The sequence below is a fragment of the Lissotriton helveticus genome, chromosome 4_1, assembly GCF_964261635.1.
Source record: "Lissotriton helveticus chromosome 4_1, aLisHel1.1, whole genome shotgun sequence".
NCBI lineage: Eukaryota > Metazoa > Chordata > Amphibia > Caudata > Salamandridae > Lissotriton > Lissotriton helveticus.
The window spans coordinates 1,479,061,222-1,479,078,018 of record NC_136063.1 but is presented as its reverse complement, the minus strand read 5'-3'; the positions used below and the strand labels follow the sequence as shown (position 1 = coordinate 1,479,078,018).

Here is a 16,797-nt window from a genome sequence, read left to right as displayed (position 1 = left end):
CACTCTGAAGCTCCACTCTGAAGCTCCACTCTGAAGCTCCACTCTGAAGCTCCACTCTGAAGCTCCACTCTGAAGCTCCACTCTGAAGCTCCACTCTGAAGCTCCACTCTGATGCTCCACTCTGAAGCTCCACTCTGATGCTCCACTCTGATGCTCCACTCTGAAGCTCCACTCTGAAGCTCCACTCTGAAGCTCCACTCTGAAGCTCCACTCTGAAGCTCCACTCTGCACTCTGAAGCTCCACTCTGCACTCTGAAGCTCCACTCTGAAGCTCCACTCTGCACTCTGAAGCTCCACTCTGCACTCTGAAGCTCCACTCTGAAGCTCCACTCTGCACTCTGAAGCTCCACTCTGAATCTGCACTCTGAAGCTCCACTCTGCACTCTGAAGCTCCACTCTGAATCTGCACTCTGAAGCTCCACTCTGCACTCTGAAGCTCCACTCTGAATCTGCACTCTGATGCTCCACTCTGAATCTGCACTCTGAAGCTCCACTCTGCACTCTGAATCTGCACTCTGCAGCTCCACTCTGAATCTGCAGCTCCACTCTGAAGCTCCACTCTGAATCTCCACTCTGAAGCTCCACTCTGAAGCTCCACTCTGAAGCTCCACTCTGAAGCTCCACTCTGAAGCTCCACTCTGAAGCTCCACTCTGAAGCTCCACTCTGAAGCTCCACTCTGCACTCTGAAGCTCCACTCTGAAGCTCCACTCTGCACTCTGAAGCTCCACTCTGAAGCTCCACTCTGCACTCTGAAGCTCCACTCTGAAGCTCCACTCTGCACTCTGAAGCTCCACTCTGAAGCTGCACTCTGAAGCTCCACTCTGAAGCTCCACTCTGAAGCTCCACTCTGAAGCTCCACTCTGAAGCTCCACTCTGAAGCTCCACTCTGAAGCTCCACTCTGAAGCTCCACTCTGCACTCTGAAGCTCCACTCTGAAGCTCCACTCTGCACTCTGAAGCTCCACTCTGAATCTGCACTCTGAAGCTCCACTCTGCACTCTGAAGCTCCACTCTGAATCTGCACTCTGAAGCTCCACTCTGCACTCTGAAGCTCCACTCTGAAGCTCCACTCTGAAGCTCCACTCTGCACTCTGAAGCTCCACTCTGAAGCTCCACTCTGAAGCTCCACTCTGCACTCTGAAGCTCCACTCTGAAGCTCCACTCTGCACTCTGAAGCTCCACTCTGAAGCTCCACTCTGCACTCTGAAGCTCCACTCTGAAGCTCCACTCTGCACTCTGAAGCTCCACTCTGAAGCTCCACTCTGCACTCTGAAGCTCCACTCTGAAGCTCCACTCTGCACTCTGAAGCTCCACTCTGCACTCTGAAGCTCCACTCTGAAGCTCCACTCTGCACTCTGAAGCTCCACTCTGAATCTGCACTCTGAAGCTCCACTCTGCACTCTGAAGCTCCACTCTGCACTCTGAAGCTCCACTCTGCACTCTGAAGCTCCACTCTGAAGCTCCACTCTGAAGCTCCACTCTGAAGCTCCACTCTGAAGCTCCACTCTGAAGCTCCACTCTGAAGCTCCACTCTGAAGCTCCACTCTGCACTCTGAAGCTCCACTCTGAAGCTCCACTCTGCACTCTGAAGCTCCACTCTGAAGCTCCACTCTGCACTCTGAAGCTCCACTCTGAAGCTCCACTCTGCACTCTGAAGCTCCACTCTGCACTCTGAAGCTCCACTCTGAAGCTCCACTCTGCACTCTGAAGCTCCACTCTGAATCTGCACTCTGAAGCTCCACTCTGCACTCTGAAGCTCCACTCTGAATCTGCACTCTGAAGCTCCACTCTGAATCTGCACTCTGAAGCTCCACTCTGAAGCTCCACTCTGAAGCTCCACTCTGAAGCTCCACTCTGAAGCTCCACTCTGAAGCTCCACTCTGAAGCTCCACTCTGAAGCTCCACTCTGCACTCTGAAGCTCCACTCTGAAGCTCCACTCTGAAGCTCCACTCTGAAGCTCCACTCTGAAGCTCCACTCTGAAGCTCCACTCTGAAGCTCCACTCTGAAGCTCCACTCTGAAGCTCCACTCTGAAGCTCCACTCTGCACTCTGAAGCTCCACTCTGCACTCTGAAGCTCCACTCTGAATCTGCACTCTGAAGCTCCACTCTGCACTCTGAAGCTCCACTCTGAAGCTCCACTCTGCACTCTGAAGCTCCACTCTGAATCTGCACTCTGAAGCTCCACTCTGCACTCTGAAGCTCCACTCTGAATCTGCACTCTGAAGCTCCACTCTGCACTCTGAAGCTCCACTCTGCACTCTGAAGCTCCACTCTGCACTCTGAAGCTCCACTCTGAAGCTCCACTCTGAAGCTCCACTCTGAAGCTCCACTCTGAAGCTCCACTCTCCACTCTGAAGCTCCACTCTGAAGCTCCACTCTGAAGCTCCACTCTGAAGCTCCACTCTGAAGCTCCACTCTGAAGCTCCACTCTGAAGCTCCACTCTGAAGCTCCACTCTGCACTCTGAAGCTCCACTCTGAAGCTCCACTCTGCACTCTGAAGCTCCACTCTGAAGCTCCACTCTGCACTCTGAAGCTCCACTCTGAAGCTCCACTCTGCACTCTGAAGCTCCACTCTGAAGCTCCACTCTGCACTCTGAAGCTCCACTCTGCACTCTGAAGCTCCACTCTGAAGCTCCACTCTGCACTCTGAAGCTCCACTCTGAATCTGCACTCTGAAGCTCCACTCTGCACTCTGAAGCTCCACTCTGAATCTGCACTCTGAAGCTCCACTCTGCACTCTGAAGCTCCACTCTGAAGCTCCACTCTGCACTCTGAAGCTCCACTCTGAAGCTCCACTCTGAAGCTGCACTCTGAAGCTCCACTCTGAAGCTCCACTCTGAAGCTCCACTCTGAAGCTCCACTCTGAAGCTCCACTCTGAAGCTCCACTCTGAAGCTCCACTCTGAAGCTCCACTCTGAAGCTCCACTCTGAAGCTCCACTCTGAAGCTCCACTCTGAAGCTCCACTCTGAAGCTCCACTCTGCACTCTGAAGCTCCACTCTGAATCTGCACTCTGAAGCTCCACTCTGCACTCTGAAGCTCCACTCTGAATCTGCACTCTGAAGCTCCACTCTGCACTCTGAAGCTCCACTCTGAATCTGCACTCTGAAGCTCCACTCTGCACTCTGAAGCTCCACTCTGAATCTGCACTCTGAAGCTCCACTCTGCACTCTGAAGCTCCACTCTGAAGCTCCACTCTGCACTCTGAAGCTCCACTCTGAAGCTCCACTCTGCACTCTGAAGCTCCACTCTGAAGCTCCACTCTGAAGCTCCACTCTGAAGCTCCACTCTGAAGCTCCACTCTGAAGCTCCACTCTGAAGCTCCACTCTGAAGCTCCACTCTGAAGCTCCACTCTGATGCTCCACTCTGAAGCTCCACTCTGATGCTCCACTCTGATGCTCCACTCTGAAGCTCCACTCTGAAGCTCCACTCTGAAGCTCCACTCTGAAGCTCCACTCTGAAGCTCCACTCTGCACTCTGAAGCTCCACTCTGAAGCTCCACTCTGCACTCTGAAGCTCCACTCTGCACTCTGAAGCTCCACTCTGAAGCTCCACTCTGCACTCTGAAGCTCCACTCTGAATCTGCACTCTGAAGCTCCACTCTGCACTCTGAAGCTCCACTCTGAATCTGCACTCTGAAGCTCCACTCTGCACTCTGAAGCTCCACTCTGAATCTGCACTCTGATGCTCCACTCTGAATCTGCACTCTGAAGCTCCACTCTGCACTCTGAATCTGCACTCTGCAGCTCCACTCTGAATCTGCAGCTCCACTCTGCACTCTGAAGCTCCACTCTGAATCTCCACTCTGAAGCTCCACTCTGAAGCTCCACTCTGAAGCTCCACTCTGAAGCTCCACTCTGAAGCTCCACTCTGAAGCTCCACTCTGAAGCTCCACTCTGCACTCTGAAGCTCCACTCTGAAGCTCCACTCTGCACTCTGAAGCTCCACTCTGAAGCTCCACTCTGCACTCTGAAGCTCCACTCTGAAGCTCCACTCTGCACTCTGAAGCTCCACTCTGAAGCTCCACTCTGAAGCTCCACTCTGAAGCTCCACTCTGAAGCTCCACTCTGAAGCTCCACTCTGAAGCTCCACTCTGAAGCTCCACTCTGCACTCTGAAGCTCCACTCTGAAGCTCCACTCTGCACTCTGAAGCTCCACTCTGAATCTGCACTCTGAAGCTCCACTCTGCACTCTGAAGCTCCACTCTGAATCTGCACTCTGAAGCTCCACTCTGCACTCTGAAGCTCCACTCTGAAGCTCCACTCTGAAGCTCCACTCTGCACTCTGAAGCTCCACTCTGAAGCTCCACTCTGAAGCTCCACTCTGCACTCTGAAGCTCCACTCTGAAGCTCCACTCTGCACTCTGAAGCTCCACTCTGAAGCTCCACTCTGCACTCTGAAGCTCCACTCTGAAGCTCCACTCTGCACTCTGAAGCTCCACTCTGAAGCTCCAATCTGCACTCTGAAGCTCCACTCTGAAGCTCCACTCTGCACTCTGAAGCTCCACTCTGCACTCTGAAGCTCCACTCTGAAGCTCCACTCTGCACTCTGAAGCTCCACTCTGAATCTGCACTCTGAAGCTCCACTCTGCACTCTGAAGCTCCACTCTGCACTCTGAAGCTCCACTCTGCACTCTGAAGCTCCACTCTGAAGCTCCACTCTGAAGCTCCACTCTGAAGCTCCACTCTGAAGCTCCACTCTGAAGCTCCACTCTGAAGCTCCACTCTGCACTCTGAAGCTCCACTCTGAAGCTCCACTCTGCACTCTGAAGCTCCACTCTGAAGCTCCACTCTGCACTCTGAAGCTCCACTCTGAAGCTCCACTCTGCACTCTGAAGCTCCACTCTGCACTCTGAAGCTCCACTCTGAAGCTCCACTCTGCACTCTGAAGCTCCACTCTGAATCTGCACTCTGAAGCTCCACTCTGCACTCTGAAGCTCCACTCTGAATCTGCACTCTGAAGCTCCACTCTGAATCTGCACTCTGAAGCTCCACTCTGAAGCTCCACTCTGAAGCTCCACTCTGAAGCTCCACTCTGAAGCTCCACTCTGAAGCTCCACTCTGAAGCTCCACTCTGAAGCTCCACTCTGAAGCTCCACTCTGCACTCTGAAGCTCCACTCTGAAGCTCCACTCTGAAGCTCCACTCTGAAGCTCCACTCTGAAGCTCCACTCTGAAGCTCCACTCTGAAGCTCCACTCTGAAGCTCCACTCTGAAGCTCCACTCTGAAGCTCCACTCTGAAGCTCCACTCTGAAGCTCCACTCTGCACTCTGAAGCTCCACTCTGCACTCTGAAGCTCCACTCTGAATCTGCACTCTGAAGCTCCACTCTGCACTCTGAAGCTCCACTCTGAAGCTCCACTCTGCACTCTGAAGCTCCACTCTGAATCTGCACTCTGAAGCTCCACTCTGCACTCTGAAGCTCCACTCTGAATCTGCACTCTGAAGCTCCACTCTGCACTCTGAAGCTCCACTCTGCACTCTGAAGCTCCACTCTGCACTCTGAAGCTCCACTCTGAAGCTCCACTCTGAAGCTCCACTCTGAAGCTCCACTCTGAAGCTCCACTCTCCACTCTGAAGCTCCACTCTGAAGCTCCACTCTGAAGCTCCACTCTGAAGCTCCACTCTGAAGCTCCACTCTGAAGCTCCACTCTGAAGCTCCACTCTGAAGCTCCACTCTGAAGCTCCACTCTGCACTCTGAAGCTCCACTCTGAAGCTCCACTCTGCACTCTGAAGCTCCACTCTGAAGCTCCACTCTGCACTCTGAAGCTCCACTCTGAAGCTCCACTCTGCACTCTGAAGCTCCACTCTGAAGCTCCACTCTGCACTCTGAAGCTCCACTCTGCACTCTGAAGCTCCACTCTGAAGCTCCACTCTGCACTCTGAAGCTCCACTCTGCACTCTGAAGCTCCACTCTGAAGCTCCACTCTGCACTCTGAAGCTCCACTCTGCACTCTGAAGCTCCACTCTGAAGCTCCACTCTGCACTCTGAAGCTCCACTCTGAATCTGCACTCTGAAGCTCCACTCTGCACTCTGAAGCTCCACTCTGAATCTGCACTCTGAAGCTCCACTCTGCACTCTGAAGCTCCACTCTGAAGCTCCACTCTGCACTCTGAAGCTCCACTCTGAAGCTCCACTCTGAAGCTGCACTCTGAAGCTCCACTCTGAAGCTCCACTCTGAAGCTCCACTCTGAAGCTCCACTCTGAAGCTCCACTCTGAAGCTCCACTCTGAAGCTCCACTCTGAAGCTCCACTCTGCACTCTGAAGCTCCACTCTGAATCTGCACTCTGAAGCTCCACTCTGCACTCTGAAGCTCCACTCTGAATCTGCACTCTGAAGCTCCACTCTGCACTCTGAAGCTCCACTCTGAATCTGCACTCTGAAGCTCCACTCTGCACTCTGAAGCTCCACTCTGAATCTGCACTCTGAAGCTCCACTCTGCACTCTGAAGCTCCACTCTGAAGCTCCACTCTGCACTCTGAAGCTCCACTCTGAAGCTCCACTCTGCACTCTGAAGCTCCACTCTGAAGCTCCACTCTGAAGCTCCACTCTGAAGCTCCACTCTGAAGCTCCACTCTGAAGCTCCAATCTGAAGCTCCACTCTGCACTCTGAAGCTCCACTCTGAAGCTCCACTCTGAAGCTCCACTCTGCACTCTGAAGCTCCACTCTGAAGCTCCACTCTGCACTCTGAAGCTCCACTCTGAAGCTCCACTCTGAAGCTCCACTCTGAAGCTCCACTCTGAAGCTCCACTCTGAAGCTCCACTCTGAAGCTCCACTCTGAAGCTCCACTCTGAAGCTCCACTCTGCACTCTGAAGCTCCACTCTGAAGCTCCACTCTGCACTCTGAAGCTCCACTCTGAAGCTCCACTCTGCACTCTGAAGCTCCACTGAAGCTACACACCGCGCAGGGCAGCTCTGGATGCTGATGCGAGAGGCCAGCTGGGAGGCGCGCTGCTCGTCTTCCTGCTCGTGCTGACTCGGAGAGAAAACTTGTTTTCATTGGGAGAGCGGCCTTCAAAGACCCGGTCACTGCGCCTCTCCGAGTGTTTAGCTTGGGATAAAATGGGCGCAGTGTTGTGGTGATGACAGTAGAGCAAGGGAGGTGCCGGCAATGCCGGACCAGACTCGGGGGCGTTCCCGGCGTCGCGTGACGTCGGCAAAAGGCAAAGAATGTCAGGAACGCCCCCGTGTCTGGTCCGGCATTGACGGACAGGCCCCTCGTCCAATGGCAAGGCTCCGTTTACGGAGCCAGCCAATCAATGACGAGGGCCGACCCAAAGCACCCTACAGTTCTCAACAGGATTTCGCCTGCGCGAAAAGCTGCGCAGAGCGCAGCTTTCGCTAGGCAAAACCTAAAAAAAAACTCACTGAAAGGGGTGGTGGTGTTATAGGCCCTAATGCCACCTTGGAGTCAAGAATGAATGAATCTTTATTGTTCAATTAATTAAAACTGTTACAATATTCTATCAATGAACAAAAGCTTGTTTAAAATCTTGGGAGTCAAGAAATCCCTGCGCCTCAGTGAGCAGTCCGGGGGAGCCTCGACTGCCCCACGGGCCACCAACCAACCAACGCTTGGAAAGTAGTCCAACAAGTCTGTCAGCAAAGAAAGCCCGGGGGCGGGGCAGCTCTTTCAATGGGCAGGTGCTGGCATGGGCCAGAGTACAGGGATGAGCTCACAGGGGTGTGGTTTAAGGTGTTGGCCACAACTTGAAGTTGCAGGAAGCCTTCGGTGTATGTGTTCGGGACGGCCTTTAAACCCAGGACACACAGACTGGTCAGGGTTGTGCGGTGCATCGAGGTGCGAAGCAAGACATGTCTGCTGGTACAGACACCTGGACATTTAAAATAACTCACATTCGACCATAGGGAGAATCGGAGGATGATGCAAATATTGTGTGAGGTAGAAAAATGGCCAGAATGCATTCACACTAAGGCTGCCACACCAATTTTGCAGCACCACTTCCATGTTGCACGCAGACTGTAATTTTGCAACGACCGCTGCACGTGTTTTAACAGTTCAAAACAACATTTTTCATGAGTTGCTTGAATAAAATCGGCGCGGCAAATTTTCGCATGCGCCAGTGCAATCTCAGTAATCCAAAAACATAGATGCAAAATTGCCCCAGTTCCAGTGCACACCACAGCAATATGGCTCTGAAGCACTTATTTTGGTATTTCAAACACTCTTAAGAGAAAGTGCTCCCTGTACACCATTTAGCACCTAATATTAACCTACATCCAGGGCCACTGGGACTATGCGATTCTGCAGCCTTGGTGTTTTCTGCAAAGTTACTGAATTGCAGCACTCACCACAAAATCCAACATCACCTGCATAATTCGTAAAATTCAACCAAAAATATTTTGTTTGAGCTCAAACGGATCACGTCACTAAAACCGTTGCTACATGTGTTGCCAGCAGTAAGGTCAGGGCTTTAAGTGGACCGGGTCTGAGCACCAGCAGTTTTTTTTAAGCAGGCCTCGAAACGGGTCTCTATCGGGCTCTGTTTTGTGCCCTGGCGGTCCGGTTTTTTTCGAGCCTTGTAGGAGAAGGGAAATCCTTTAAAGAGAGTCTTTTTCTCTCTGGATTTCCCTTCTCTTTTCGCAACATTGTTCTGGTGTTACCAGGGCTTCAAGTGGAAGCTTTTTCAATATGATATACAAGCCATAGTTGCTGCTTATTTATCTTATGCAACTAACAACCATTGGCAAAGCCAATAGTCCTGACTTCTTGTAGGTATGATGTTACTTGTTGTATAATATATCTGGATGCAATGACAGAAACAGCAAAATACCAGTCGGGCGGCACACTGTGCTAAGAACAAACTTTTAGCTTACATGTTTTTAAGCCACGCCCTTAATTACATTGGCCACGCCCCCTTGAGAGATCCCCCAGTTTTTTCCTCCCACTTAAAACCCTGAGTAAGGTGCACTTAATTGTGCAGTGGTTGGTCAGTCACCTTTCAGTTGGCGATTAATGGATTTAGGTGAGATTAAACGTTTGCCCAGAACCTGTTAACATGGTAAGAATTACAAAAGAGTTTACTAATGCAGCCACACAAATGTGCGATCATATGCCACATAATTTGCCTTTTCTTGCCGCATAATTTAGTACTCCCCTCCTGCGTGATTAAATGACTCTCCTTACATCCATGCTAACTGCCTTGCTTTGGCATTGCAAACTATGCAGCCAGGGCCTGTGCTGGAATGAACCATATTGTTTATTTATGAACAGGGATCCTTCTTGTGGCCTGGGCGGGGCTATGCGTTATCTGAGGCCTGCAACCCGCCCACTCCCATCTGCACACAATGGACTCCGAACAGGCTAGGGAGTAACATGTAAAAACCGACCTTCCACCTGGAAGGCAATGGCATGAGTGTAAGATCACTGCTCTGCTGCTTGGTTCTTGAAGGAGACTTGCTGTCTTAGGGCCTGATTACGAGTTTGGCGGGCCATAGGATCATCGCACCAGTGGTCTGACTGCCATATTACGAGTACGGACCATAAGAGGACTGCCACAGCCACCAGGGATCCGCGATCCCTGGCGCAGCGGAAAAGAGGCCGCAATATGCTTGGTAATGCTGCTGCGGCACTGCCAAGCACATTACAAGTTTCCTCACTGGGACCCTAACCACGGCGGTGAGATCGCATTGAAAGGGTGGCAGTGAGGAAACAAAGGGGGCCCCTACAGAGTTCCCTGGTGCCTCAGGCCCATGGAGTTGCATGCAGGGGGGCAAATGTTGTGCACCCATGTGTGTATGCACAGCTCTTTCCTGCATGGCATGGACTTCACAGGCCATGCTGAGAGGGGGGAAAATGTTGTGCGCCCCTATGTGCAGGCACCCCCTTTTTCTGCACGGCATGGACTTCACAGTCCATGCTGTGCAGGAACAGGCTTTGACGCTCCCAATGCAATGCCTTTTTGAAAGGCACCACCATGGGAACACCAAAGGAATGCCCGAGGAAACTCAATCAGGCGGGCAGCAGGTGGTTGAGTTTGGTGGTGGCATGCCGCCCGCATTGCCAAACTCGTAATCAGCCCCCTTAGACCCTCAGTGAACAGGACAATGCTTGGGTGCGATGATCCCGCCTGGGCAAATACCCATACGCCATACCTTAGGGTGCAACTTTTTTTTTTAAACACTGGTTCTGTTTTACTTTCCCATTACAAGTTTCACCATTTGAAATGGGGTATACCGGCGTAATACTGCATCCTTCCTCCCAACCCCCGCTCGGAGCTGCAAAACTCAGAATCTTTCGTTTTTCTAAAAAAAAAATGTGCCAGGTATTACCTGTCAAAATGTTGAGGGGGAGAAACTGACAGGTGTGGGATAGAATCATTTAAGCACCTTGCATCAATGATCATAGATAGGGAATAGAAGCATATCCCAGTAGAGGTGAGTCTAGAGACTAAACCCAAGCCACACCTCTCTACTAACCCTCAACTGGGAGTGTCACCAGCCTCGGTATCACCCTCAATCTCCACACATGATAAAGTGGTGCTACACCTTCCTCACCTCTCCAATAAATTGTTTCCCACCAGTCGGATCACCCTGCCCAAGCGCCTGACTTCCCTGGCCTTTAAGACGCACTAGGGTAAGAGGTAAACCAGGTGACAGATTCTGAATTCTGGAAAGCACAATGTATGTAGACAAAGTAATATATATGTATATATGGGAGTTCTTTCAAGATGGCATGTTGGAAGAAATCCCAATTTTCAGTTCTTTCCTCGTGTGTCTACGTCACCTAACCCTAAAACTGCAGGTTAACAGTCTGCAGGCAGAACCTTCAATTCAGGGCTTAAGATGTTTATGAAAGGTTCTACTCACACATATATCTTGTTCTGTGTGTCATACACATGTAAACATTTTCTTGTGGGCAGTTCCCTTTCCAAACAACCCCATGCAAAATGGGAGTGTTGAGCACTTTCACAGCTATACTTAAACATTTCTGTCTAGAAGAAAGACTTCCCAAGATTTCAGGTATGGCTGTAGAGAGGAACCAGATGTCCTCTTACAGAAAGCCCAGCAGGACAGGAGCTGTGACTTGTGATCTAGAACTTGTCTCCGCAGCCTTCCTGGCACCGCCCAGAAATGGCACAAGTGCTGTGCAAAAATCCCAAATAAATTTACTTGCCCCATGTCTGGCCATGAATAGTCCATCCACTACCATGTTTTCCTTTGCATTCTGAAACACGTAGTTTTGATTTTATCATTTTAAATATGCTGTCACAATTTTATAGTTCAATTGATGGCCTCCCAGACAGAGCATGTTCTAAGATGCCATGAAAATGGTGATTAGTACAAAACAAATGTGACATGTCAGAACAAGTGCTTTGATTTTACCATTATAAATGTAGAACTGCCACTAAAGGTAGAAAGTCATAATCAGGACCCAATAAGCTACACATAACTGGCATACAATAACTTGATATCTCTGAGACGCTATGTGTCATCAGGAGGATAGTCATTTCCGTTTGTAGAAAAAGCACCAAAGCACACACTCTATTGCCTTCACTAAATCCTTGATAAGACAATGTATGTAGTTGATGTTCAGTTGAGTACTGTCTCTCCATTTATTTTACACACAGCTCTGTACATGGCATGAACAAGTTCATCATAAAGGCAGCGGACACGTGTTCTGTCCGTAGGGCTTTTTCAAGGCTAAAAGGATTGATCCTACTACCACACGTCGTGTACCAAGCACATTCAGTAAATCCGTCAAAAATCCCTTGTAACAGCAAAGCAGAATTATTCTGTGTCCTCCAATAAAAACATCAGCGTATCTGATTGCCAAACCAGCCCATCAAGTGCATTGATAAAGTAGTGCCTCACACCATCAGCTTGCTTAAATGGTAAACTGCAGAGACCATGAAAGCCTGCCTGCCCCCATAAAAGGTCAAGGGCTTTTAAGCCTTACAAAAGTCCAGTGGTCGAAACACGTGTCCGCTGCCTTTACGGTGAAATTGTTCATGCCATGTACAAAGTTGTGTGGAAAATAAATGGAGAAACTTTACTCAACTGAACATCGATTGCATGCATTGTCTTTTCAAGGATTTAATTAAGTCAATAGTCTGGGAATTCGCAACCTAGGTGGCAGGGTGCCGTTACCTTGTGAGCCCCACCAAATGGACTGCAGGTTATTTTCTTCGTCAAGGACTATTGGAAACACTTATGTATATACATTTATGACATGTCCTTCTGACACAATTTTGTTATTGATGTGCAAGCAAATGGCATGGCCACCTTTGTTTTGTTGCTGATAGTCATTTCCGTAAAGGGCTAGCAGGAGAGTATACGTTTGAGTAAACAAACAGCTCAATTCTCTCCGACATCAATGAATCTGTCCTTAATAACAATCTGTCTAATGTGGTTTAACCGCAATTATCAAACAAAATCGGAGAACTACGTCAAATATACCACAGCAAATGAAACAATAAAAGAATCTTATTTCTCTCTTGAGCGTCCGACTGAGTCACTTAAAGAGTGGGAGGCACTGCCCTCCCCTTTGGCGTCTTAACCACATGAAATATCAGGTCAGCTCTCAAATACCCCAGGTCCCTGAGTGGCCCAGTTTGTTTTGCATACTTCAATGCATAACTATAATGGGATTAGCTGAACTACAAATCCCATAATGCAAAACAAAAAACGTGGAAAGTGTGATAAATCCATCCCTGTGCGAATTTAGAACCTCTGATCAGCAGGTAGGTCACTGGTCTGCTGTGCCAATTTTCCAGCAAGACACAAATAATACAATAAAAAGAAAAGCTTCAAAAACCAGATCGCAACAAATATATCGGTGTTCAATTGTTACTAAGTGACTTCATGTCAGTTAACGCAGTCTTCAGTTCAGTGCTTTTCACTGATAAATCCCTTTAATTCAGTTATTTAACTCAATGGACTCAATCGAAGTGAAGAACCCCAGAAACATAATGTTACTTAAGTCAATATCCAAGCACTGAAAACTGCCCTGTCGACTTGTTATCATCTGGCAGTGTGTCAAGGGCCGCTCCAACCTGACAAATTACTCCAGACCTTTACGTCAGGTTTAAGAAGTGGCTCACAGCATTTAGCGAGTGAAAATTATTCTCGTAAAACAGTAATTCTTAACCTGTGGCCAGCGAAGCCTATTTAGGGGGTCCGCGACTGTTTTACAAAATTAAATATTAAAATGAATACATGACATAAAGTATATACAAATAAAGAACCAAAGTTGAAAATGGGAAAACTTTTTGTATATTTATTTGTGAATTAAACAATATATTTAAATGGTTGAGCATTTGTTTGGTGAATACTTGTCTTTGTATTTTTCCATATTGTTATGAGGCACAAATCATAAACATTCCTTAGGCGGTCCCTGTCTTCTAATAATGAGCCTGTGTGGGGTTCTCAGACTAAAGTGATCATTAATTGGGGGTACACATAAGTTCAAAGGTTAAGAACCGCTGTCGTAAACAATCCTCTGTAAGTGGATTAAGACAGAGCTCAAGTTTTCCCACGCCAGGCGTGAATATTTCATCCAATCCATTTTTTTTAAATCAATGCCTTCTAATAACCATTATGGGTTGAAAGGGGAACACTACAATTACCAGAATGCACCGGGGGGAAACAAAGATAGCTAAATAGAACAGGGTGGAGCTGACGTAGCGCCGCGAGAACAGCAAGAAGGGATACTTCCTAGAGGTAACAAAGTTAATGTTCTGCCACAACCCGACCCACCCAGTTTACAAACTGTGTTTGAAAGTCGCGGGTGGCCCCAGGATTACACTTCATGGTGGGTTTAAACCCGGTTGATACAACAGGGCGTGTGAGGCTGCAGAGGGTCACACAGTTCACAATGCTCTTACCCTCCTCCGTAGCCGTCCCCGCTGGAGTCGTAGCTGAGCTGTTGCTGCTGCAAGTAGTACACTTTCTGCGGCCCCATGTTGGCGGCCATGGGGGGCCCCATCATGCGGCCATGGCCTCCCATCTCGTACCTGCCGCTGGTGTTCATCTCGTACCTGGCGCCTCCGTTCAGCTCGTGGCCCGAGTCGGCGTGGGTCAGTCGGCCCAGCGTGTTGAGCCTGGTGGTGGAGCCTCCGTTCACACTCATCTCCCCGGCTCGGAGTGGCGGCGAGCCACCAAGAAAAACAAACACGGAGGGAGGGGAGGCCCGGCGGGGGAATGGAGCCGAAGAATGGGTGAGGGGGAGGGACCGTCTCCGAGCCCAGCGCGCTCTGTCCCACCTCCTACAGGCCACAGGTGGGCAGGAGAGCCGCGGCGAGGCAGCTGGGATCCGGGGAGAGCACGAACCCGCTCCTGCCCTGGCAAGAGGTGCAGTCCGTGTGGCACCGGGCAGAAAGGTGGCAGGTGCTTGGCACTGAAAGCCACACCTAAGTTTTTTTGTGTATGTTTTTTTCTTCAGTGAGAAACTATTCTGAGCTGCTGAGGCAAGCACATTGTGCGGCTCCTCGCCCTGGGCTGGAGCGCTGTGTTGTCTTTCCAGTTCCTCCTCCTTCTCCAGTCGGGTTGTTCACTCCCTTGCTCCCCCTGTCTCTTCCCGCTCACCTGCACGGAGCCCTCGCAGGCCAGGCCTTGGGAATGTTTCGTTTGCAAAGCGTAGGCGGCAGCTAGAAGAACTACACGGAGCAAATCTCTAAGTCCGTGTGTCCAGAAATCCAAACTTTGTAAACAACAAAGGAGTGAGCTTTGAATGTATCGTCGCCGACAATGCAGGGCACTTGATTTCAACTGCGTTACTTTAGTTTAGTTATTTTTTTTTATTTTACTTGTGTGTGATTGTCTTTAAAACGCAAACCTAACTCCTATGTGGTTCAGCGCGCTGAATGGCACGTAAAAACCGAAGTGTACAAATATAAGTAGCAACGCTACAAATAAAATGTGAGTGTGATACATTTATTTGAAACAAAAATGTAAAAGTGTGTTAAGAAGTTAAAACGTGTAGGTTTGGAAGTCCGTAAAAATATGGAAATATAGATTGTGCGTAGGGGGGGGGGGGTACCCCCCTTTTTTCTCATTTAAATACCAATAAATGCAAATAACGTTTGCAACTTGTAGAAGCAGAAAATTAAAATTATGTGGCAATGGAGAACCAAACTATGTGGCAGGGATGAATTTATAATGCAGTAAGATAAGGCACATTCTGCCAGTTAGTTTCTGTAATACAATATTTGACTCATCAGAAAACGAGTTTACAATGTGTGACTTTTTTAGGTCTCGTGTCAGCGAAAGACCTTATGTCGCCGGCTTGCGGGAATGTTGGACAGGGGATGTCCACGCGCTTTCCGTCGGCGGATTTCATCTCGTGGGCACGCACGTGCACATCTCCTGTTCAACATTCAGCAGCCTCTTGACTCTCATTTGCGCACACACAGCACACTCACGCATGTGCACACACATTCCCACGCGCACACACTCACCACCCTCCTCCCCCGGCACACACAAACGCGCACACGTACACCCTCCCAACCCCACTCACCGGGCACACGCAGGGCTTCCATCAATGGGGGGGCGGGCACCGTCAATGTGCCCCGACGCCCCCCCCCTCACCGGGTCTGTTATACTCCTCTCGTCCTGTCCCGCGGTAGTGGCAGTTGCATGGGATCGTAGGCGGCTTGCTCCCTTCCCTTCACAGGAGCGCTGGGTAGGCTCCCGTCCGCTTCCTGTCTGTGCTGGTGGCCCCGCCCTCAACCAGTCAGTCCCGCCTGGCTTCCTGTGTCTCGTTTTATTTTCGATTGGGCTTTTTCATAGGTGCCCAATTACAGTAAAGACAGGAAGTTATTGGGACGTTTCTGCTGTCTATAGGGCATTTAACAAGGAGTCGTTTAAGCTGGATTTGTTACCTTTTATTGTGCAGACTCTAACCTCGGACTGCGGCCAGTTATAGCTGCATTTTGTTGATTTTTTTTCTTCACCTGCTCCTGATCTGCTGCTTTCTGCGCCTTGGTGTTATCGGTGCGCACCAGGAAGGCGCCGCTGGTGATGGTGCTGACTGAGCTGGCCGTGAGGCTGAACAATGCCGACTACAAGAACTGGGTGAAGGCCGGCCACTGCCTGCTGCTGCTCAAGAGCTCCCTGGAGGGCTTCGTGGGCTCCCAGATGAAAATCTTCCACCAGCACCTCCTCACCGAGAGCCCCGTGCTGGGCTGAGGCAGGCAGCGCTGCACGGGGCACTGCCGGGCGCAGGACAGGCAGGTGAGTGCAGCGCGAGGACTGACTGTTCACGTCACACACAGGTGCGGGAGCCACGCCATTCCTCGGGGATAATAGGTTTTCTCATATGTAACACTGTGCGTTTCCTACCGTCAGCCTACCTTGAATGAAAATTCTACAGTAAAAGCAAGCAACAGAAATGCACCCACTGGTAAACAGAGCTGACATCTTTTTAATGACACGCTCTTTATTACAGAGCAGTAGTTTCACAAAGCAGGGCATGTTGCCATTTTGTATGGCATTGATACAAATAGTTACAGGGTCCATTCTAAACGGAAAGGCAGACGAGTCTGATGCGCAGTGGTGAGTGGCCGTCAATTAAACTTTAGTGCTTAAGCTTTTCCAATGCTTTAATCACAAAGTACTGAGAGCAAGCCCGCTGCTCCCCTCTGTACCAAGCAGTGTAACACTGCTCGGTACAGAGGGGAGCAGCGGGCGCACTGCGTTTGTCAACTAGTTACAGAAAACAGCACAATCGTGCAGTCCTCCGAGAGAATTGAGGGGCTTCGGTCAGATGACCCTTTTTTAGAAACAGGGATTTTCAAAAAACATGACAGGTAGGCGCGGTACATCAACAGG

At 50.0% G+C, this 16,797-nt stretch overlaps 1 protein-coding gene across 3 annotated transcripts in view; it reads right to left on the bottom strand.

The window, feature by feature from the left end:
* Positions 1-14,653, bottom strand: part of DSP (desmoplakin) — a 248,517-nt gene extending 233,864 nt beyond the window's left edge. For all 3 annotated transcript variants that reach the window (XM_078688070.1, XM_078688071.1, XM_078688072.1), the window contains exon 1: positions 13,854-14,653. In XM_078688070.1, the coding sequence (XP_078544196.1) occupies positions 13,854-14,098 (245 nt within the window). In that variant the 5' untranslated portion in view covers positions 14,099-14,653. The remainder of the gene's footprint in view (positions 1-13,853) is intronic.
* Positions 14,654-16,797: the final 2,144 nt, after the last annotated feature.